Consider the following 25,530-nt stretch of genomic DNA (forward strand, 5'->3'; position numbering starts at 1 on the left):
TGAATATGCGTGAAGCTCTGTGTGACGTGTGAGCTATTTATAGCCTGCCAGAATCCCTAGGTCATGTGAGGGTGAGTACGACAACCAACAATATGCGACCAACCCCATTGAAGTTGAGGCAACCTTTCCACCGAAATTTTTTACTTTTGTCGTATATATTGGAGTAGGGACCATGCGTGTTTGTTTTGAAGCATGTGTTGTGTCTTAACAGAAACCAGTTTTATGCAGGTTAGTACAAAATAACATCATTAAAAACCTAATGTTCTGCTGGCGATAGTCACAGATCTGTTGGACATCTTGTGTGATACCAGAATTCAGTGTGGCTCTGTCTGCTTGGCATGCCCAGTGCATAGTTAGATCAGTTGAGTCACATTTTAGTGACTATTTTAGCCCGAGAGGTATGTGGTCCCTATTCCGGTATAATGCTTATAAAGAGCTACCCCTTCGTTCAATTCCGATGCATGAGTGTTAGATTCATCCTGACTACACATATAGCATGGCATTTCTGAAAGATAAAATATTTCCCGTATTTTGCCTGAATCTCTACTTGCCTTTACATGACAATTCTCCTGTAAATCTTAGTTGTCTGAATTAGGCTTGTATTTAGCAGGTTGCCACACGCTGCCATGTTTTTAAAATCTTGATCAGCAAGGTGCGCATGCACAGCAGCGGGTGACTTTTCCTTGAAATTTAGAATAGAACAGTTCCCTATTTTTACTGCAGTCTTAAGTTGACATTTCGCACAAATTGTGGGGTCTGTCATGCTGCTCCATGACCTTCAGAAAATTGCAAATTTGCGTCTCCGCAGTGACATGGCTTATGTCTGTCAGAACTGACAGCCAGCTGATCAAAACATAGAGTTGCAGTGGAAGGTTAACAATGCGTGCGCGTCAAGCAACAACATGATTTATTGGTTCACGATGGCAACACAGCATGTGAGCGTAAGTCACAATTATGAATTTTCTTGGATTTACTAGTCGTAAAAGCTACAGAATATGGCAAAAATTGGCAGAGAAACAAAGAATGTCTTGGTGAACATAATTTATTTGAGTTTTGCCCGGTAAATGCATATATTGGCTCATTTTGCAACTCATGAAACGAACTTCAGTCCGTTAAGATGTATTTGAAGGTTACTTTGTACTGTAAATGCCATCATCAACTGCCACAGCAACTGCATCAGGTTTTTAAATGGAGAGTGCTCTGACGTTTGTTTGGGACTATATCCTTGAGCTAACACATTTTACCAAACAAATAAACGCCAGAGCAATCGCAGACTAACAATTTCATGGCAAGCCAGGGGTGGACTCATAGTATTAAAGCCACAGCGGCAACTTATATCAAACCATATACTGAATGCCAAGTGTGATAAGTCCTTCCTAAATAATGTCTGCAGTCCCTAACTGGTGGTAACTCACATATATTGCATTGGCTATATCCTGTAAATGAAAAATCATTATTTTCTATTCTGTTTCGCTCCAACAGTTCATTGCCAGAAAATAGTTCAGTATGCTGGTGTTTTTTCGACCAGATTTTTTTTGCATTAAATCATTCTTTTTTTTTAATTTACAGGTTAAAATGAAGAGATGACATTGAATGCTTGTTGGAGGTTGAATGATTTCTTGTCGAACAAAGTTTTGTACTTCATTGCGGCCGAGCTTAAAGCTCCTTGTAAGACATATTCACAATAAGCAATATTTGAGGACAGCCAGTGAAGTGTGTCATCCACTCAGACATAACTCCATTCCTTCTTTTCCTCTCCATATCCCTGACTTCAAACACCCATATCACTGGAGAGATAATTACAAATTGCCATTGTGTGACTGCAACATTTTTAATTTCACCATGGCTGAAAACAAATTCATTATTGGATATGCAAAGTTAGGGACTTCAAGTTGTAAAAAGTGTAAACAGAAGATAGCCAAGCAAAGTCTGAGGATAGGAAAAGTAGTACCTAATCCTTTTGGAGACGGAGGTGGGGATATGAAACAGTGGCATCATCCCGCATGCATCTTTGAAACATTTAAAAGAGCCAGAGCATCAACAAAGATAATCGAGGAGCCTGATGATTTGGAAGGCTTTACAGACTTACAAGATGAGGACAAGAAGCTAGTTAACAAACTCATTAAAGGTAACATTTCTCTTGTGGTTGAAGCTTTTTGTGTTATTGTGATAATAAATATTATGGTTGTGTAACGTGTTGTTAATTGATATCTGTCATAGTGACAAATTTCAATACTACCCCAGGATTCACAGCAGTTGATAGATGTACCCTCAATGACCGCCCACAAAAGTGCACTTTGTAGAGGCAAATAAATGTCATCAAACATTATTTTTGGTGATGAAACTTGTAAATTTCCAGTAGAATATCATCCCATGTTCCAAGCAAACCTGAAAACACTTTTCTAAAATCAATAAAACTCCCAGAATCCGGAAAAATTGGGCAAGTTAAGTAATGGACGAAATTTATGGACATTTAGGGTAAGTGTTCTTTTTATTTTAACCTTTATATACAATATAGCTGTAACTCTTTAAGTGACATTGTTGCCCAAATATTATTAGTATTTTTGTGTTATTACAGAATGTCAGGAGTATCGGGTATTTTTCTCATGTAGTAAAAATCACAAGCTTTTCATTAATCCCACCCCAACATTTAAGTGACTGTTTAAAAATAAAGAAAATAAGAAAACTGAAAATTCTGCCAGAATATTTAAGTGAGGTGATGTCATTTCACTGGCATCATCAAGCATGCGTCTTCATATGTAAACAAACATAGCTGATTGCACGTGTAAAAGAAAGACTTATGGCTCATTCATGAAAGGATCGGCCAAAAAGAGGCCAAAAAAAAGACCTTGATAGGTTGACAAGCAAGTCTAGATTTATAATTGGTGGTAAGTTTGAACGGTGGAGTACCATGAAGAAAGAAAAGGGTCTCATGAAGCATGAAGATGTCACAAAACTAGTGCTTTATAAGTGGGTGCAAATGTTGTTGTTATGGGCAGGGGGTGTTAAACTTTGAACAGGCATGCATTTCTGACTCTTAGATTAATGAGAAGATTATTTGTTACTTTTTTCAGTGGTGTTAAAGCTGCTGTACTCTGTATCTGTGTATCAATATTCGAAATTATCCGAGTTCGTCGACTGTCATAGGGAACTTTCCGAACGCTTCGGGCCTTCTGCCTGAATATTAATGAGGCAAAATGGTCTGCCTTCTTTGTGTTGAATTCAAATAATGGCAGTACTTCCCGGAGCTCATACAAGCTACATACTCAATGAATATTACCCATGTGAACAGAAAAGTTGGTAGAGTGTCCTCTTCGGGTGTAGTAGATCTAGGATCAATCCTGGGTCGAGTCACGCCTAAGACTTTAAAAGAGGAAATTGTAACTTCCTCGCTTGGCGTTCAGCATGAAGAGGATGGTGCAACGAGTGGTTGACCCTTATCAGTATAATGGCTCTGGCAGGACGACTTGCTTGCCTTCGGTAAGTCGCCTCAGTGAAGCAGCACTAGATAAGAGAGCAGTGGAAATCCATCCTGCAACAAGGAGGTACATTACATACACCTTAAGAATTCGTTCGTCATCCTATGACTGAAAAATTGTTGAGCACGACTTTAAATCCCAAGCACTCACTCACTCACTCACTCACTCAATGAATATTTTTTATTTCAACGTGATTGATTTAGTTTATGAATGAACTTTAAAACTTTGTTAAGACTTCACTCTCAGAGTTGGCCTAAAAGTCAAAATTTTGGACGACCATGTCACTTTAAATTTACATTTACATTTTTTATTTTCTGTTTTGCTCTTCAGAGTTTTTTGAAAGCTCGCCGCAGAAAAAAAAAGCAGCTGGTCAGGCAAAACTGCCTAAAACCGTAACACCGAAGAAAGAAGTTAAGACAGAAGTTCCGACCTCAGCTGTGAGCTCCACCAGAACAGGTAATTTTGCTGTGCTGGACATGTTACAAGGCAGCCATAGTGTAATGGCCTGGTGGAAAAAAGACTTAGGTGTTACTAAGTGAACCATTGCACAAATGCATGTGTCATCCAAGTTTTGTAAAATATCTAATGTCTGTGAAGTATAAGTATGAAACTACATAGCAACGCTGGTGAAATTTCAATAATTTCAGTCTGTCTTCTGATCATGTAACTGGTGACTGGTTTCCTGTGTTAAGGTCAGATTATGTTCAGCAGATTTTAAAGTCTTTCTCATACTTCACAAGATACCTGTATGTTTGTAATATGTCCAAATTTCAATGCTTTGCTACATTCTATGGCAAATGATTTAGAGTTGCTTTTCACCATGAAATAAAAACACGAATAAATTTTCACTTGACAGATGGCAGTCAGTCTGAAGTATTTACAGGATATGGTCTGTCCTTCAGTCACAAGTTGGATACTGGTCGCTATTCGTCTAATCCGTTAGAAGAATTTATAAGCATTATCATTTATTAAATAGATAGTTTTTTGGATCTAGATGATGCTGGTGATGATGCACCTTCTGGTGCGCCATCTAGTGGGGAGAATGGGAAATCGGAATTTGAAGAGAAGGACAACTCCTTCCGACAGTTTCGACGGTTGTGTGCAGACATTGCTGAAGAGAATAGCTATAATGGGAAAACACAACTTGTCTCAAACTACTTGAGAAAGGGAAGCAGAGGAGGTGAGAGAATTTAACAGAATTCATTCATTTGTATGTGTATCAGATCCTTGCCCAATCATTGGGAAATTGGTTGTAGCTGATAGAGTAAGATGCTTGTCTTTTAATGAAGGGCTGTGACACATAGGGTGTTGTTTCCATTCCGATTTTAGATGAGGAATTTATGGATTCCTTTGCTGTCTCTGCTGTTGGAGCAAAGGTGACAAACAGTTGCCATTACTGGGATATGTACTATATGTTCATTGAAGGCTTCTTGTCTTCCACCTATATGGTGCGCACCTCTGTACATCACATATGCAAAAGGTTGTCAGTAACTTAATGGTGGAGAAAAATGGCATCAAGTTCAGATGAAAGAGTGCGAAAAGTTATTCCTAACTGTGGTCTTCAATATTATTTGGGACCACCTTTTGGTATTTATAGTCTTTGTTTAATAATGTCATAATGGGGATGTAAGACAGGTTTAATAAATATTTTTGCACTAGAATTTGTTCTTTTCAGCTAACAAATATATTAAACCTCAATTTGGGTCATATTTATATTTCTAATATGTTCATAAATATTATCATAATTTAGGTTAAATGCATATGTTTTGATATAAACAACAAATTTACATTTAAATAAATTTATTAGACAAACATCATATCCTTTTTAGAACATTATTATGTAACAACGATAAATACCAAAAGCTGGTCCCAAATACCCACCTTACAAAAATATTTTCAAGTACCCTTTTGTCTTGAATAAAAAATCCAAAAAAATATTAAAGATCATATTTGCAAATAAGTTTTTATGCTCTTTCATCTGATTTTGGCGTCATGTTTATGTTCTGTTCTCCTTTAACAAAGCCAGTGGTTTACAGTGTGTAACATACCAGCTTTAGCTAATGGTCAATACTTGAGTTAATGACACTGGGAGTACTCTACTCAGATAGGACAGTAACCTTTGCTAAAAAGACAGGTAAATTCTGATAAGGTGATATTCTGATGTCAACATAATCCGGACTGCTAAATTTATTTATCTATATACTTATATATCTGTATATTGGAGTTTGGAAGGGTACTGAGGATATTTCACTTTAATGACAGTGGCCAGCAATTAGGTGGGATAAAACGGGGAAACCCACAACCGTGCGCAGGCCGCTGGAAGAAATACCCACGTGAAGGTCCGTTGGTGGTAAACCATAAAAGATCATTTTTGATGTGAACAAGATTCCCATTTTCAGATGGTTTCCAAGGCGATGTTTACCTTTTGATGAAACTCTTGTTGCCGGGAGTGGTTAAGAGTGTTTATAACCTGAACAACAAACAGCTCGTGAAGCTGTACAGCCAAGTAAGTGCAATAGCCATAGCCATTGAGTCACAATCAGTGCAATGCTTACCCTATCTGTTTGTCATTTGGAGGGCTGTTGAAGTTCTTCAAGCTGATAGACATTTCCTTCAATAACAGTGCTTACTTACAGTTTTGCTAGTTCCTTACTGGAAGAGTTAAAGCATATCTGAACTGCAGCAGTGCTTATTTACAGTATTGCTAGCTCCTTACTGGAGGAGTTAAAGCATGTCTGAACTGGAACAGTGCTTACTTACAGCATTGCTAGTTTTTTACTGGAGTCGTTTAAGGAGCTGGTCTGAAGTCCAGTGCTTGCTTACAGTATTGCTAGTTCCTTACTGGAGGAGTTAAAGCATGTCTGAACTGGAACAGTGCTTACTTACAGCATTGCTAGTTTTTTACTGGAGGCGTTTAAGGAGCTGGTCTGAAGTTCAGTGCTTGCTTACAGTATTGCTAGTTCTTTACTGGAGGAGTTAAAGCATATCTGAACTGCAACAGTGCTTACTTACAGCATTGCTAGTTTTTTTACTGGAGGCGTTTAAGGAGCTGGTCTGAAGTTCAGTGCTTGCTTACAGTATTGCTAGTTCTTTACTGGAGGCGTTTAAGGAGCTGGTCTGAAGTTCAGTGCTTGTTTACAGTATTGCAAGTTCTTTACTGGAAGAGTTAAAGCAGAAAGCAGAAGAGAGCAGCACCCCACTCCTCTCAACATGCTGCCCTTGCTGCTGATGCATTCAAGCAAAGTGCCCAGATATCCGCTTTCTTGAATACTTTTAGATCTGACTTATTTTTCAGCATAATGCTGTGAAATTTTTTCTATTAATAAAGCTAAAAACAATCACACAATTTTTATAATGATCTGTCAATGATCTAAAGTTTTGCCCTGGGACTTGGAAAGTGTATCCCATGATTCATTGCATTGGTTGTGGTTGTTACTGACTGAGCACCGCAGGAGAGCATCAGGGCTGGTCTGGGGATTATACTGACAGTTCAAAAATGTAATAAACAAGCTCACACTTCACTGAGCAGTTAGTCTTCACTCCTACAACCAACAGGTCATGTTTCAATCATACTAATTTCAGCACATGCCCTTAGCAACAGGTTCATCATTTTATTATTGTTATTTTGTGATAATGGGAATTTGGGAAAAACTCTATGGAGATTAAGCATGACTACCCAGCACCTTTCAGCATGTGGAGTGTCATGTCAGATATCCATTTTTAAACTGCAGGGTTCTCCATATACAAAGCTGTAGCAGAATTTAGCACACCGCGAATCAGTATTTGCAAACTAGACCTACCAGGAGAGGCAATGATGTTAAATTACGATCAAATGGACACCTACACACGCGTGTTAGCACCTCTGTCATCTTGCCACCAATTCAGACTGTGTGAAAGTAAACAACAGTAACTCACATGCGAAACTTCAGGTCATTTACCATACATAAGGTGACAAGTTTCTCAGATTTTCTTAAAATCAATTTCCCAGATGTGTTCAGCCTTTGAGGCAGAATTATATTCACTTAATTACCTTGTGTTTTGGCTTCAGGCATTTGGAACAAGTTTAAAGGACATGGTGGAAGACCTAGAACAGGTAAGCGGAAGTGTGACTGTTTTAAAACCTTAAAGGTGTACAGAATCAATTCTGGTAGGCTGGTGTGAGGGATAAACAAGTCCAGGCTATACCTTGCCTAAGCTGAATTTTAGGTATGGTACATTTATTCAAGCATGACCATGGCTGCAGGATTTAACCCAGGAAATCGTATCTCCAGTATGAGCCAATCAGCGTCAATTCTATATCTCTCACTGTAGTTTACCCAACCTTAAACCTGCCTTCTGCATGGTGTAAAGCAACATTCAGATAAATAAATAAACAGTTAAATAATTAAATAATTTTGAATCACCTGTTATTAAATTTTTTTGCTTATTTATTTATCTTAAGGGTATAATTTTGCAATTTCATCTTTTTATTCACAGGGCGATGTGGCAGAAACAGTTCGGATATTTTTCGAACAGAATAAAGTTATCCCAGTACCGAAGAAAAGCACTTTGTCATTACAAGAGGTGGGTGTGAACTTGTTAGCTATTAAAACATTAATGCAAGATTTTTCTATTTATTCATAATTAACTCCTCCTGTATAAATTATTGAGTGTGAAAAAATACTGAAAAAGAGTATGTAAATCTGAGTAATATGGCATTTAATGAGGCTGTTTTTATGCATTTTTTCTGCCATCTCTCAGTAGTCTCTGCTGAATTACGTTATACAATCCCAACCTGTATGAGCTGTCAGAGCTTCACCATTTAGTGTGTAAAAAAACCTACAACAGTGACAACAAGCATAATGAATTCCCTCAAGAAATGGTGTGCTGTTCTCCAATCGGTTGTAAAAAGAAGTTATCGAAGACCCCTGGAGCTAGTTATTTCAAGTGTCTTCCAGATAATTTGGCCCTCAGGAAGGCCTGTGAATTTACAGCACAAGATGGAAGGATTTTGTACCCACCATGAATAGCTGTATCTGTTCTCAATATTACACAGCTGAAAGCTAAGAGAGGAATACAAATGAATTTCCACAACAGCACCTGCACACAGTATTTATAAGATACTGTTAATTGAATTGAAAACTGATAGATAGTAAATCTCTCTACACTAACCCTGGTGTTTACATCTTTACATTGTACACGTATTTATGTTGTACAAGCCTATAAGCCCCTAGATAGGTATCGAATATTCAGAATGCCAACAGTTATATGCCATCGCATATAGATGTGAAATTAGAATCCCTTGGGGAATAGAAAATGATATTTATTGTTAAACGGAGGAAAAAAATAGCACATAAGTGTTAAATCTTAAGACAAATCTGCGAAATGTACAGTGTAACACAAGATAAAGCGATAGCATACAAGTCCATATTGCCCATGCAGATTGAAATACCTGAGCACAGATCAAATTCAACTTTGGAGGAAAAAAGGGAATCTGACGCCTGGCCAGAGGTGTCGATGTCTTAAATTGGAACTTCCACGTCGTTAACAGCGGGTTCAAATTGATATGGCAGTATAATTGCTCCTGTGACTTTGGTTACCCATCTATGATGTCACCCACTGGGCGGCAGGCTGGAGATCGGCTAGGGCAGTAAGTCTGTTGTTTTTGATGGATTTAAAGTCATTATTATGTTTCTGAGAAGTCCTCCCATGGTAATACACTATTTAAACAGGTAACTTACATAATTAATTGCATTTATAACTTACATAATTAGGACCAGTAGCTAAATGTGGACAATAATCCTGTAAGCTGTTCATGGTTGTTTGGTGGGTCGGGGGTACCGAAGGAAATAAATAATAGTGTCTAAAACCTGCTGTCCCATTGAAACCCCATGAGGTGGGGGAGGTGGGGGGGGGGGGGGGGCGGTAGGGATGATTGCTGGCTCATAGTTGAAGTGATGGTTTTCTTCAACTGTTGACTGTTGGGCCTTTGACCATTATCAGGTTTTGTGTCCATGTTACAAAAATACAGTGAACCAGATACATATTTTATGGCCATGGCTCAGCATTTTATACATGCATAAGTAAAAATGGACAATATGGTTCTTACCGCTTTCTCCATAGGGATGTTCCAGATATGTCAGTCATCTGTTTTCAGGGTATACAGAGATGGGTGGTTAGTTGTTGAAATATTCCATGACATTGTGGATGATTTACAGTTGATAAAACAAATAACTGCTTCACGAAGTCATATAAATAGAAAATAGAGCTATATATGTATGATTGACAGGTGGACAGTTTGTTAGAGGAATTAGCTGGGGTTACCAAAGAAGAGGACCAACAGAAGATTCTCACCAAAATAGCCAAAAAGTAATTGAACGTTTCCAGATTTGTTGGTTTTTGCATGTCGATTAAGGTACCTGTGCCCTGTATGATGCATCAGTACATGTATGTGAATGCATGTTTGCATTTGTGGAAATAGAACGTATTAAAAAGCATTGATCTAATTAGTCTGTTTAAAAACATCATCTTCCATCGCCGTACATGGGAAGGTCTGGCAGAAACCTGCCGATGGTCATGGGTTTCCCCCCTGGCTCTGCCCAGTTTCCTCTCACCATTATGCTGGCCGTCGTCGTATAAGTGAAATATTCTTGAGTACGGCGTAAAACACCAATCAAATAAAAAAATCAAATATATTCTTTGATGAGCTGCAATATGGAATACATAGTCTCCCCCCTGACCAGTGGTTTACTCCAGTGTCCTCCACCCACACTACTGTTGCATAATTGATAAGTGTTAGCGTTGATGTTAAAGAGAAAAAAATAAACAAAAAGTTAAAATGTCAGTCAAGTTAAAAGTTGTACAGCAGTTTCTGCGCCGTATTCCTGTCACAAATTATCCACGTGTGACAGTGCATCATAGCTGAGGAAGAATGTTTTCTGTCTTCTAATTTATTATTCATCAGGATGTCAGAAAAAAAAGATAGGCATAATTTTTATTTGTATCAAAAGATTATGCCATCGACAATTAAAGTCGAAACTCAAAATTTTGCTTCAATGTGCTCTTATATGATGACTTTGAAGGGAGGTCACTCTGCTGTCATAATTAATCTGTACTTCATTAATCATTTATTGATCGAGAATATAATAGATAGTGTCCTATTGTCAACATTTGTTTCATTTCAGGAGCACAGGAAATGATTTGAAGATGATTGTCAGGCTGATAAAACACGACATCAGAATAAATGCCGGTGCCAAACATATGTAAGTTTTCCACTCTACCATAATTCTTCCAAAATTTCGGAAAGGATTTAAGGCTTAACCATTGGGGAAGGTGGGTGGAGATGTCCCTATGAGCCTTGGGGGTGTGAAATGGGGGAATCGTATTCAGGGCTAACTCAACATCAAAGCCTCGCCTCCACATGTGGAAACTTGACACTCCACTTGGGCAGTGATATGCACAGCTGTGGGCGCCAGAGTTGTCATGACAATCAAATACTTCCTGTAGACTTAACAGATCAGATAGCTTGCAGCCCTTTACAGTGGAAACACCAAATAAATGATCAATCTAAAGCAATTTTCTATGGACTGCTGAGCCCTGTACATGTTTGAATAAGCCAACAAAATCAGTCAATGTTGTTGGATTCACAACATTTTTCTCTGGTGTCAAAATCACCTGAAAGTAGGTCTTATTTGTTTTGGCTCACTAAAAGAGAAACAAAAAAATTCAGAATTTGAAATATACCTACTCAGTCTTCACTCACAGTTTAACGAGAAATATTGCCTAAAACAAAGCTGGGTACACCTGGGGAGAGTTTTCAAAATAGTTACGACTCATTATTCCAAAGAATGGGTCAATCAAAATAAGTTCATCTGTTTTGTTAATGTTGAATTTTCGAAGCTTGCAGAAATACAATGTTTAAAAATTGTTGTAATATGAAGCTGGTAACGGGCATATTGTGAAGGTATCCTTTTCCACACATGAGAACACAATGTTCAACCGATGCACAACCGAAGGGCTTATGCTTCACCCTAGTTGGATTCAGGTGGAAATTTCTTTGATTTACCACAACCATGCCATGTGGGTGTTCAAATCACATGGTGGTTTGACAGGGCTGATAAGCTGTGGGGGGTGGCGGGGAGAGGAAAATGAGCATCCGAAAGTCAAGAGGATATATTTGGAACTGGCTCAGTCCTGATAATCCACACGATTGTGTTCATTATGATGGGATTACACCTTGTCACACTCGATGAGTGGGAATCAGTACAATCAGGACTGGTGTGTGTTTTGACAGGATTACACTTTGTCACACTCGATGATTGGGAATCAGTACTGGCGTGTGTTTTGACGAGATTACACCTTGTCACACCCGATGAGTGGAAATCAGTACAATCAGGACTGGTGTGTGTTTTGACGGGATTACACTTTGTCACACTCGATGAGTGGGAATCAGTACAATCAGGACAGGCGTGTGTTTTGACGGGATTACACCTTGTCACACTCGATGAGTGGGAATCAGTACAATCAGGACTGGTGTGTGTTTTGACAGGATTACACCTTGTCACACTCGATGAGTGGGAATCAGGACTGGTGTGTGTTTTGACAGGATTACACCTTGTCACACTCGATGAGTGGGAATCAGGACTGGTGTGTGTTTTGACAGGATTACACCTTGTCACACTCGATGAGTGGGAATCAGTACAATCAGGACTGGTGTGTGTTTTGACAGGATTACACTTTGTCACACTCGATGAGTGGGAATCAGTACAATCAGGACTGGTGTGTGTTTTGACGGGATTACACCTTGTCACACCCGATGAGTGGGAATCAGTACAATGAGTATTGGAGTGTGTTTTTACGGATATAACACCTGGTCACACTCGATGAGTGGGAATCAGTGCTGGTGTGTGTTTATACGGGATAACACCCTGTCACGTTCGATGAGTGGCAATCAGTACTGGCGTGTGTTTTTATGGGATTACACCCTGTCACATTCGATGAGTGGGAATCAGTACTGGCCTGTGTTTTTACGGGATAACACCCTGTCACGTTCGATGAGTGGCAATCAGTACTGGCGTGTGTTTTTATGGGATTACACCCTGTCACATTCGATGAGTGGGAATCAGTACTGGCCTGTGTTTTTACGGGATAACACCCTGTCACGTTCGATGAGTGGCAATCAGTACTGGCGTGTGTTTATATGGGATTCATTTTGATTCAATGCATTTTATCATCTGAATACCTGCTGTGTTGGGCACTTCCGTTACAATTCCAGTACTAGATCAGCCACCTCTTTCGACGGTGTTCTCAGAAGTTTAAATAACTGGTCGTTGGGGTGGGAATAATCAACAGTGTCCGAAATTGTAGAAGGTATATATTTTACTAAAACTGCAAAACGAAATATTTTTTTTCAGCGAAATCTGGTCATATCATCATATTATGAAACTGAGATGTTTCACAAAGAGCTCTGTTAATTTCAGGGTGGAACATTTTTCAAAAATGTTAATAAATCCGCTTTCCTTTTAGAGATCACCAGCCCTGATTAACCTCTAAAAACGCAATATTGAAAAGAGATCATTTACAAAATATATTTAAACAAACCCTGTAGAGTACTAAAATCTTAAAATCACACAAAGTATGGGTATGAAAATAGAAATTAGTTATTCTGTGTCTAATGTTTTTTTTTATTATAGACTTGATGGACTTGATGAAAACGCATATGCGGCGTTTCAGGCCTCGCGGAATTTACGAGATGTTGTAGATCGGGTTCTGGCGAATAAGAACGAGAGCAAACCTGGAATGTCAAAAAAGCTGAGCGTGCGAGCCTCCCTTATGACTCCAGTCTTACCTATGCTGGTAAGCCTTTGTCATAAACCCTAAAACAGATCTGATTTATTTATTTATTTACTTATTTGATTGGTGTTTTACGCCATACTCAAGAATATTTCACTTATACGACGGCGGCCAGCATTATGGTGGGAGGAAACCGAACAGAGCCCAGAGGAAACCCCCAAGATCTGATTTCAGCCTTATAATTGTGGAATGAAGATAAATCTTTTGTTGGAATACTGTGATAGATGTGGAGAAAGCACACGTCTTAGAATATCATCATGTTTAATTCTTCTTTATACCTGCAGGCAGAGGCTTGTCGATCTGTTGAGCAAGCCATGAGGAAATGTCCAAATGGATTTTATGCGGAAATTAAGTATGACGGAGAAAGAGTCCAGCTTCACAAGAAAGGGGGAGATTTCCAGTACTTCAGCCGCAGCTTGAAACCTGTCCTACCACATAAGGTTTTTTTTATTATAAAATTGTTGCATTGTCGAATTCCTCGCTCTTTCCTCGTTCTCATTGGCTCAGATGGTTGAAGCGCATTTATAAAGTTATTCATTTCATTTTACGCCATAGTCGAGAATATTTCACTTATACGACCGCGGACAGCATTATGGGAGGAAACCAGGCAGATTCTCTAGGAAACCCACAACCATCTGCAGGCTGCTGACAGACCTTCCCACTTATGCATTTATAAAGTATCCTATATACCTATTGTGTCGCAAGCTCACGTCGGCATTTTATTGCAGGATTAAACAAGTGACCTATGTGTAAGTTACTTTGTATCCTGTGTTGTTTATTTTATTTTTCATTGGTGTTTTACGTTGTATTGAAGGATCTTTTATCCTTTGTTGAGATGTCATTCTTGAGAGCTCATAAAGTAATACTAAAAATTAACTTTAAAAAAAAGAATTCTTTTCTGTTATAGGTGAATCATTTTAAGGAGTACATTCCAAAGGCTTTCCCTACAGGTGATGACCTCATTCTGGACAGTGAGGTTCTCTTGATTGACACGCAGACCAGTAAGCCCCTCCCCTTTGGCACTCTGGGAAAACACAAGGTGGGTACATATCTAGTACAATACCATGTACATGTATAGCCTATTTAAAGTTTGATGTTGATGATTGTCATCTATGTTGTTTGAGTTCCTCATGCTCTTCTCTTTCTTGTCTGTACTTATCTTGTGTTTCAATATAGTGCCACTGAGTTCACATCTCTGGGCTGCTTTATTAGAGACAATGTAATTTCCTGTTGGTCAAGCTCTAAGTCTCATTGGAGACATGCAGAGCCATCCCATTGGTTGTGTCTTACTAGTCTTTTGACCATCCCATTGGTTGTGTCTTACTAGCCTTTGACCATTTCATTGGTTGTGTCTTACTAGTCTTTGACCATCCCATTGGTTGTGTCTTACTAGTCTTTGACCACTGAGATCACATGTTTCAGTCCAGCTCTTGGTGGCCTTCAGATAAATTTACCATTTAGATTTTTCAGCTACCTTAGGAGTAGCAGTGTTTTTTTTTTTCTTGATTTTTACCCACAGATAAACCTTATTGCTGTTTATGAGTATGTAATTCTTGAGTATGGCCTAAAACACCAACCAAATAAATATAATTACTTGCCTTTCTCACATAATCTATTAAAACAGTGACACGATGTTCAATCTGACCTACAGCATTAAAGTAATGGTTGACTTAAAAGTGGTTCAATTGCTTTATAGTAAGTCTTACATCAAGTTGTTCAGACAAATTAACGTTTGTTTTCTGCAGAAAGAAGCCTTCAAGGATGCCAATGTGTGTCTCTTTGTATTTGACTGTTTACATATCAATGGGGAAAATCTGATGGACAAGTGAGTTTTTGTATGCATTTAATTGTTGATAGGAAATATTGAACCATAACTCCAGAACTTTAGGGAAATTTACATGGAAAATGTGCCATATTTATAGGCTTGATCTGCCTAATTACCATTGCCTGTTAAAATACTGTAGTCATAGAAACAAAATACATGTATTTCTTAATGGATTCTTTTGTTAAGAAAAAAAGAAAAGAAAGAAAAAACAATTTTTTTTTTATGTTTTAAGGTTTAAAGAACCGTAAGTTATTGGAGTGAAGATCATAATAATGATGATAATAATAGTCCAATAACATCTGTTATATAACCTGCCATAAGTTTTCCCTTCTGTCTCTGTGTCTGAAGGAAATCCAGATATTCCGGCTTGTAGATAACAGTATGCTGGTCATGTTGAGTTATGGAAATCAGATAAATCAGTTATTTATGTCTACATAACTGTTGTACGTTTAGTGTGTATTTTATTATTGAAGCCTGTTGTTTTGTTGAATATATGCCTTTCCTGTTGTTTGAAAATAGACCAATCAAGGAAAGACGGAAAATTCTGCATGAAGAGATGATAGAGATAAAGAATCATGTGATGTTCTCAGAAATGCAGTATATCAGAGTAAGGTTTGTTTTTGTATCAGTTGTAACATTTGTGCACATTACTGGAAGAAAATCATTCTTATTGCTCAGATTATTCAATGTGTAGTACTTTAATTTCTCAACCTTTTTGCATATGTGCGATTTATTCACTTTTTATGTTTGGTTTTGGAGACTAAATCTACATTAGTTGGGCTGGCCAATTTCTCAGGCTTCAGAACAGTTTAATTGTATCAGTTTATTGTAGGTAGAATAATTTCCTCAGAATAAACGCCTTGATTGCATGTGAAAAAGCTGAAGAGTGTACAGTAAACTACAAATCTGCCTACACCAATCTTTTTTATTATTCTGGTACTAGTGAGAATCAAGCTCTTTGTAGAAGGCCATGAGTTGAAGTACAAATTTGATTATTTTGTACAGGTTATGTTGAAATGGCAATAAAACTTGCATATGTACATGTAGTGGTATACATATGTGTAAATAACAGATAGTTTTGTTTCAATTCTGTGGAGCCATGTACATAATTTAGACCTGAATTTAAAGAAAATTCCCCGTTTTCCTCCCACCATAATGCTGGCCGCCGTCGTATTAGTGAAATATTCTTGAGTACGGCGCAAAACACCAATCAAATAAAATAAATAAATAAAGAAAATTCAGTTGTCTTGTAAATGAAACATGTGGTTTATGTGTTCTAGCAACCTGATGACCTGAATGTTCTGATGACCAAGGTATTCAGAGAGGGCTTGGAGGGCTTGGTGTTAAAGGATGTCAATGTAAGGATTTTTTTTCAGAATCTCGTATACACTGTACTTCTGTAGGATTTCTTGAAGTCTACGGGTTGAACTTCCTGTGAAGGAATTAATGAGTATGGTTTAATACAATGGAAACTCACCTGTGAAAATGTTTGTTAACCCTCATCCCATGTTAATACATGTCAGTGTAAATAACAGTTTTAAGAAACACATTCTTCCATCCATAAACTGTATGGCTGGAAGAATCAGCATGGTATATAATGGTGCAATAATGTCATTTAAGGGACAGATTGGGCATGGATTAAAACACCATTCAAAGTAATGAATACATACATCCCTGTAAACAGATATATTCAGGCAGGCACGTTGTCAGCAACAAAAGTTCAGAGTAATTGGTGAATATCCTTTAAGATTTCTAAAAACTCGAAAGTTGATATTTGTAATTTCATGATTTTTTGGATAGTATTGTGTCAGTCAGACGTTTTTCTGGATAGTTCAGTATTATAGTCCCTTAGTTCTTGTATTAGGTGTTGTATTTTTTGAGTGATTAAAACAACAATTCAGCATGTGACTTTTTAAAAAAAAAAGTGGTCTTTGTAAAATTGCATTTAAAATAGTATTGTACCTAAATTAATCAATCAGTCAATATATTTTTAGAGTATATATGAGCCAGGTAAGCGTCATTGGCTGAAGGTGAAGAAGGATTACCTGGCTGAGGGAAGCATGGCAGACACGGCAGATCTTGTCGTCTTGGGAGGTTACTACGGCTCTGGAAACAAAGGTCAGAAACCACTGTGAACTGAAATAAAGGTCAGCAGCTATTGTGTACTGAAATACAGGTCTGCAACCACTGTGTACTGAAATAAAGGTTAGCAATAACTGTGTACTGAAGCAAAGGTTAGCAATCACTGTGTGCTGAAATAAATGTTGGAATATACTATGTTGGAATATAGCAACCACAGTATACTGACATAAAGGGCACAAACCACTGTTTTTTATATAGTGGTTCATGAGCACTGTTAACTCAAATGAGTGACCATGGTTTCCTGAGATAAAGGCCAGCAACCACTGTTTAATTAAGTAGATCTCTGTTTTCTAATTCTCTAGCAATTTCTGTTTAATGAAATGGAAATTTGCAAATATGTATTACATGTAGAACAAGTAACATTCTGAATAATGTGGAAGGGAAGAGTTTGGAAGCTTGTCCAAATATAGCAACTGTACACTGAAATGGAGAAGCACAATGAATATACAGAGAAGCAAAACACTGGAAACACTATATACTGGGGGAAAAAAAAATAGGTCAGCAATCTGCTGAAATAATTGGTGGAAAAAAATGATGCTTTTGCCTAAGTCCATGCATGAGTTGAACTAAATCATTCTGCTTTTTGTCTTGTTCCAGGAGGAATAATGTCAGTGTTTTTGACTGGTGTCCATGATCCAGCTACAGACAAATGGTGCACTGTGACCAAGGTGGGCAATGGATTTGACGACAAAACTCTAGAACGACTTCAGACAGAACTGAAAATGGTCAAAATTAGCAAAGACCAAAGAAAGGTACCTGATTGGCTGAAAATCAACAAAACCGTCATTCCGGATTTTGTGGTGGCTGACCCTAAAACGGCACCAGTTTGGGAGATCACTGGGGCAGAGTTCAGCAAGTCTGAAAGCCACACAGCTGGGGGTATTTCAATTCGCTTTCCTCGCCTGACGAAATTCAGAGATGATAAAGACTGGAAAGAAGCCACCAATCTACCAAGGTTAAAGGTATGCTTCTGCTGTAAGCTAAACTGGCAATAGGGTTTTGTTTTTGGCTCTGAACACAGATGATGGAGCTCATTAAATTATAAATACATAAGAGTCCACCTCTTTTATATTGTGTATGACTTATGGTGCTGTTTCACAATTCACCAGCTGAAATCCAGGTTTATCTGTAGATAGCCTAATATCAGGAAATTTGCTACGTACTTTTATATATATGATATCGATTAAGTCCTGTATGGTTTCCTTCACCCGCAGACCTTACTTCAACCTGACAATTAATTTATTTAATACATTTGTTTATAAGAATGAATGAATGAATGATTACTTCTCAACACCACATCAAGAAGTTAAATATTTCAACCATATTGTGGTGAGAAAATGTTAAAACCTTGTGTTACTTTTCAAATCACTCTTATTTTCACTGTGATTAATAATTTCTTTTGCACCAGAAAACATGTCCCTATACAAGCCTGGACAATAGGTATGAATGGATTTTACGGTTATCTCCCTTGACAGGAACTCTTTAAGCAGTCCAAGGAGACAAGTGACTTCCCAAATTTGGCGAAAGGAAGAAAAGGGAAATTTGCAAAAAAAGAGGAGACCAATAAATCCAGTGATGATGACATCATGGAAATTGATCCATCAGAGTCCAACTTATCATCTCCGCAGAAAACACCAAGAAAAGAATCAATGTCAAGTAACAACAGCACACCAGCTAAGGCAAAGAATGGAGTGGTCACTTCTGGCGAGGGAGAGAATGATGCTGGAGATAATGTCGGAGTGAAACGCAAAATAGATGTGGAGACAGATTCCCCAAACAAAAAGGTTGTTAGTGATTTGGTTACATGTGAACATGGAAATGTAAAAATGTGTACTCACACTTCTGTGATTTAGGACATTTCTTTTTCCTTTCTGTTTGTGTCCTCTGATTTGTAATTGTGATTAAGGTATTTCAAAATCAATAGATTTCTCAGTTTTTTGAAGTGTTTGTTACAACCAATGGGAAGGGAGCTTATTTTTTAATCCCAGGAGGTGGTGCTTTTGTGAAGCAGGGACTTGAACCATTGTTATACCAAAAATGGTTTGTAGCACAACGTCTGTTATGTTACAGTGTGTCAGTTTCTACTGTAACGTTGTATTCTGTTTAATATGACATCATGGTGATGATCTGGGAAAGGAACATCTGACGTCAATTAAATTATGTCAATGTCCTACTGCCGACGGGTCCCCAATGCCTGCCGTTCATCATAAGTTTTTATTTATTTATTACACTAATATTTAATATTTAATGCAAGAATATTTCAGTTACACAACAGCAGTGGGTTTGATCGTTGGAGAAAACCGAAATACCAGCTCAAGGTGATTTTCACCCTGAAAACAAACTCTGTGTGTCTATGCCGTGTTGGTGGAAGACAAGTTATGCCAAGGACTTTATGTAAGACTACATGACCAGCCATACAAACGCTGTTGATTACTTACCACTGAGGACAGAAGATGACAGCAAATAGTAAAATAATAAGGTTTTTACTTATCTGTGTGCTTTTGTGTAGATGTTAAATTAATGGATGTTGTTTGTTTGCACTACATGTAGGCCAAACAGATATGTCGCTATGGAGCGGACTGTTATCAGGCCAACCCAGAGCATCGAGAGAAGTACGGCCATCCCCCAGCTGTTCCAGCATACTCCCCAAACAAGGTTGGTATTCCAGGGTTATTGAAGGATACATGCACTCTTCATATTCTCTTCACTTTGTAATCTGGGGCTGTTCCAGGAGGTCTGTTGCACTGGTTACCTCTAAATTCTGCTCTGTTTTCACGACAGTGAAATATCCTTGACAACAGTGTAAAACACCAGTTGAATATATAATTAAAATTGGCAAGTATGGTTTTCTTCTTTTTCAGAATTTGCCGGATGTATTCAGAGGGGTCAAAATATATCTGCCTAGCAACCTGGAGAAGTTTAAAGAGCTGAAGAGATATATTATTGCGTATCCTTTGTAGTGTTGACCTTTTCATTTATTAACCATGCTTAGCCACTTAACATGTACAGGTATCCCACAATGCTTTACTTTACAAGGAGTTATCTGCCCATGTCTGTTTCTTTCAGTATGGTAGACATTTTGTTTCTGTGGTAAACATTTCACAGCAGTGTTTTTAACCACAGAAATTACATTACATTGCTTTGGTTTGTTTAGTAAACAAGGAAGTTTCCTGCTCAAACTTGTTTAAAAGAAAACCTAACAGAAAATATGTATGTAACCTGACTTCTTCAGGAAAGGAGGTAGAAACAGACCTAAATTTATGTAACTCAAAAGATCAATTCTTAATCTGGAATTTAAATCTGGAATTGGGTTGCGCCATATTCAAGCAACGGGAAACACAATGTCAGGTCACTCATACCACATGCACAGATGGTTAATAGGCAAAACAGGGTTCGTGTGATGTAAGCATATGAACTGCTTCTGTTCTTGGGTTACAGGGATAACTCGTGCTTGATTGATCAACATTTGGTAATGTGGTGGCGCTTTCTCAGCGTGTGCAATTTGCTTACTCTGAACTGCGATATATCAGTTATGGAATATTACAAAGACAACAAATTTTGCTTTTTAACTTTCGTGTGGGATACTTCATCGATGCGTACATGCATATACATGTACATTTAGTCTGGTAGTGTTTTTTAATCTTATGTTAAACTTGGCAACTGACAAGTGACCTTCAGAACCTATAGTAAAACTTCTGATGTACAAATACATCAGGAAAAAGAGATTTTGAGCAACACCCATCATATTTCTAATTACATGTGTTGGGGATTAGTTAGGAATGATAGGGATATGGTTAAACAATTTCAGGCACAAATTTTGTTCCTTAACAATTGCAAGATTTGACGGTGATGTGGTGTCTGAAGTTGAGAAGTCTGAGGCTACCCATATTATTTCTGACAAAGGAAAATCGGTGAGTGAAATTTCTACTGCTTTAAAAGTGTTGTATCATTGTTAACCATTGGCTGTATCCCAGAATCCAAAGAATAAATCTAGTGGTCCCAGATGATAGTACATTCTGGGGATTGTCCTGTGACAAATTGAGATTAAGTTCACTGGTCGTAGAGGATGGTACAATTTTGGGATAGTCCTATGAAAAATTGAGATTAAGCCCATTAGTCCTACAGCTGGTACAATTTTGGGACTGTCCAATGACAAATTCAGATTGAGCCCGTGGTCCTAGAGGATGGTACAATTTTGGGATAGTCCTATGACAAATTGAGATTAAGCCCATTAGTCCTACAGCTGGTACAATTTTGGGACTGTCCAATGAGAAATTCAGATTGAGCCTGTGGTCCTAGAGGATGGTACAATTATGGGGATTGTCCTGTGACAAATTGAGATTAAACCCATTAGTCCTACAGCTGGTACAATTTTGGGACTGTCCAATGACAAATTCAGATTGAGCCCATGGTCCTAGAGGATGGTACAATTTTGGGATAGTCCTATGACAAATTGAGATGAAGCTCATTAGCCCTACAGCTGGTACAATTTTGGGACTGTCCAATGACAAATTCAGATTGAGCCCATGGTCCTAGAGGATGGTACAATTTTGGGGATTGTCCTGCGACAAATTAAGATTAAGTTCACTGGTCGTAGTGGATGGTACAATTTTGGGGATTGTCCTGTGACAAATTAAGATTAAGTTCACTGGTCGTAGAGGATGGTACAATTTTGGGGATTGTCCTGTGACAAATTAAGATTAAGTTCACTGGTCCTAGAGGATGGTACAATTTTAGGATAGTCCTATGACAAATTCAGATTGAGCCCATGGTCCTAGAGGATGGTACAATTTTGGGGATTGTCCTGTGACAAATTAAGATTAAGTTCAGTGATCGTAGAGGATTGTACAATTTTGGAGATTAAGTTCACTGGTCGTAGAGGATGGTACAATTTTGGGGATTGTCCTGTGGCAAATTCAGATTGAGCCTGTGGTCCTAGAGGATGGTACAATTTTGGGACTGTTCCAGGACAAACTGTGATTGAGCCCAGAGGTTCCTTAGTAACACTAGTACATTCACTCAATTTTAATGAAATCTAAATTGGTATTATTATTGTTGAATATTAAAATTAATTTATCAGGCTTCCTCCCACCATAAATGCTGGCTGCCATTGTATTAGTGTCATATTTTTGAGTATGGCGTTAAACACCAATCAAATAAATGAATTGGTACAATTTTGGATAGTCCTATGACAAATTGAGATTAAGCCCATTAGTCCTACAGCTGGTACAATTTTGGGACTGTCCAATGAGAAATTCAGATTGAGCCTGTGGTCCTAGAGGATGGTACAATTATGGGGATTGTCCTGTGACAAATTCAGATTAAACCCATTAGTCCTACAGCTGGTACAATTTTGGGACTGTCCAATGACAAATTCAGATTGAGCCTGTGGTCCTAGAGGATGGTACAATTTTGGGATAGTCCTATGACAAATTGAGATGAAGCTCATTAGCCCTACAGCTGGTACAATTTTGGGACTGTCCAATGACAAATTCAGATTGAGCCCATGGTCCTAGAGGATGGTACAATTTTGGGGATTGTTCTGCGACAAATTAAGATTAAGTTCACTGGTCGTAGTGGATGGTACAATTTTGGGGATTGTCCTGTGACAAATTAAGATTAAGTTCACTGGTCGTAGAGGATGGTACAATTTTGGGGATTGTCCTGTGACAAATTAAGATTAAGTTCACTGGTCCTAGAGGATGGTACAATTTTAGGATAGTCCTATGACAAATTCAGATTGAGCCCATGGTCCTAGAGGATGGTACAATTTTGGGGATTGTCCTGTGACAAATTAAGATTAAGTTCAGTGATCGTAGAGGATGGTACAATTTTGGGGATTGTCCTGTGACAAATTAAGATTAAGTTCACTGGTCGTAGAGGATGGTACAATTTTGGGGATTGTCCTGTGGCAAATTCAGATTGAGCCTGTGGTCCTAGAGGATGGTACAATTTTGGGACTGTTCCAGGACAAACTGAGATTGAGCCCAGAGGTTCCTTAGTAACACTAGTACATTCACTCAATTTTAATGAAATCTAAATTGGTATTATTATTGTTGAATATTAAAATTAATTTATCAGGCTTCCTCCCACCATAAATGCTGGCTGCCATTGTATTAGTGTCATATTTTTGAGTATGGCGTTAAACACCAATCAAATAAATGAATAAAATAAATTTAATTATTATTAAATAATATTGCATGGCTAATCACTTTTATCTAATTAAATGTATTGTTTCCTTTTGTCAGCCTGTTTCTAAGAATGGAATTACTGTGTGTGTGACATCGGCTTGGTTGTGGGCATGTATCAGGAAGAAAACCTTAGTCCCAGTGGACAAGTACAAACCCTGATATATGTAGGACTTTGGGAACAAGGCGGAAATGTGCACAACGTTCATCTTGTGATCTGACTGGAGGTTCATATATCATGATCATCTTATCTCTTGTTTTGCATGAACTACAGAGGACATTGCCGTGATTCATCCTTAAACGCACAGATGTAACAAATTATTTGGTGTAGAAACGTGTGAAAACCATAGAATTTGTGACAAATATTTATAATACCACTTGCGATTCAACAGGGTTAGATTTTTGTAACACTTTGTACGTATACATGATGTCCAAAAGTATCCTGCTGAAACACAAGACATGACCCCCCCACCCAGTCACACTATACTGACACCGGGCCAACCAGTCCTGTTTTCTTGCTTTGACCACAACTCTGAGCACCTAGTTAGGCAGCATGTACCATTTTTAAAGTCTTTAATATGATCCAACTCCGGCTTGATCCCTGGTCTCCTGACTTCAAGCCGGATGCTCTAACCATTTGGGCCACTGGAGGGGGTCTCTTAATATGACATACTTTTGAAATGTTGTTCAATTTTAATGATATAATTTGGTTGTGGTTACAGCTTACTATGGTGGTATAAGGTTTGATTTACATATTTGAGCAAGTGGATACATGTAGTTTATACACAAATGTGTATTTGTATTAACTGCTATTTTTGACAAGTGGCAAATCGTTTTGACACTTGGTCACGTGTTATGTACCCTGTGTGTGTAGGAAACCAGGTTTAGGTTCCTAACTGTTTGACTTGCGAGAGGAGAAGCATGAAGTCAGTTATGTTTGTCTGAGGACTTTTCTAGACATTGCCATTTGTCTAGCTGATAATTTGGAACTGGAGCTTATCAAGCTCTGATGTCTGCTTTATGCTGGTTTATCACATGACCGAGGCTTGTTGACCAATGAAAACGCTAGAAAACGTGTGAATTTTTTTGTATATAACTGAATTCCATTGATTATGGATGGGGGCGACAACACATACGACAGAAATGAAGAGGGTTGTGCTCAATTTACTTTCTAGCCATTTCATTGGTCTAGTACTCTGAAACCTACCATGTCTGACAAGTGATTGACAGGATGAAGAGCCAAGAATAACCAAATAGTACAGCTGCAGATGTTATAAAAATTGACACACAAACCATGGATCCAGCATATATACAGCTATCTGCATGAAACAAGTGCCTTCCAAAGTTACCATCATCAAAAGTTAAACAGATTTGACATTTCACTTCTGTTGGTTCGTGTGTGATAACTACTACAGCGCTGTACACGTTCTGTTTTTATACATCTCTGTATTCATCCTGTGTATATGTGTAGGTTTTGCTCGACTCCGCATTGGCGTGAACGTAGTAAATGTTCATGCATGCTACGTTAGCATTAATGTTGTCCTCATTTAGTCTGTGTTGTGTAGGGTACATGAAATTTGGACATTATGAATTCAGAATAAGCAAAATTAAATCCATGAATTGTTTCATATTTGATTAAGCCATTCATTTTTTCATCTTTCCACACATCCTAATGTCATTAATCATTCATTACATAGACAAATAAATCGTACTTCATTTTTCATCTTTGTACATCTGTATTGTGCCTTTATTGTTTAATGTGTTTTCTCTTCTCCAATGATCTTTGCACAATTTCTACATACCCTATCTTTACTGGCGTGGTGATTTTCACTGGTGAAGACATGCAACTTCCGATCGCAGAGACACACGAAGTATGGGTTCAATCCTGGTCTGTTGGGTTTCCCCGCTCACCCTGCTTTTGGGGCCTAGGATGCATGTAAAGCCATTTACACGGTCTGCGGTGCCTTGTATATGGTACCACTGCATCACAAGTGGGAAAGTTTTTTGGCGACTAACCTTTGGCAAGTGATTTACCTCATCCACCACTGGGTAAGTGAAAAATTCA

General features: G+C 38.1%; 1 protein-coding gene across 2 annotated transcripts; it reads left to right on the forward strand.

Moving 5' to 3' along the window:
• Positions 1–1,529: 1,529 nt before the first annotated feature.
• Positions 1,530–25,171, forward strand: LOC135474782 (DNA ligase 3-like). Of its 2 annotated transcripts, XR_010445008.1 has the most exons (22): positions 1,530–2,128; positions 3,810–3,935; positions 4,474–4,659; positions 5,879–5,985; positions 7,528–7,572; positions 7,956–8,042; positions 9,748–9,827; positions 10,643–10,720; positions 13,151–13,313; positions 13,595–13,750; positions 14,218–14,349; positions 15,056–15,135; positions 15,655–15,742; positions 16,416–16,493; positions 17,130–17,253; positions 17,875–18,239; positions 18,753–19,061; positions 19,828–19,932; positions 20,139–20,224; positions 21,116–21,188; positions 23,526–24,353; positions 24,412–25,171. XR_010445008.1 is itself a non-coding variant. In XM_064754378.1 (21 exons), the coding sequence occupies exons 1-21, from the start codon at positions 1,612–1,614 to the stop codon at positions 23,625–23,627; spliced, it is 3,087 nt and encodes a 1,028-aa protein (XP_064610448.1). In that variant the 5' UTR covers positions 1,530–1,611; the 3' UTR covers positions 23,628–25,171. The 2 variants fall into 2 exon arrangements, 1 of the variants encoding a protein (XP_064610448.1); XM_064754378.1 differs by having other exon boundaries at positions 23,526–25,171.
• Positions 25,172–25,530: the final 359 nt, after the last annotated feature.

Source organism: Liolophura sinensis, chromosome 9 (genome assembly GCF_032854445.1).
Source record: "Liolophura sinensis isolate JHLJ2023 chromosome 9, CUHK_Ljap_v2, whole genome shotgun sequence".
Taxonomy (NCBI): domain Eukaryota; kingdom Metazoa; phylum Mollusca; class Polyplacophora; order Chitonida; family Chitonidae; genus Liolophura; species Liolophura sinensis.

Coding starts and splice junctions, on each gene's coding strand:
- LOC135474782 (XM_064754378.1), top strand. CDS start 1,612: ATGATTTCTTGTCGAACAAAGTTTTGTACTTCATTGCGGCCGAGCTTA. Junction 3,936..4,473: donor TGTGAGCTCCACCAGAACAG/GTAATTTTGCTG, acceptor TTTTGGATCTAG/ATGATGCTGGTGATGATGCA. Junction 7,573..7,955: donor TGGTGGAAGACCTAGAACAG/GTAAGCGGAAGT, acceptor TTTTATTCACAG/GGCGATGTGGCAGAAACAGT.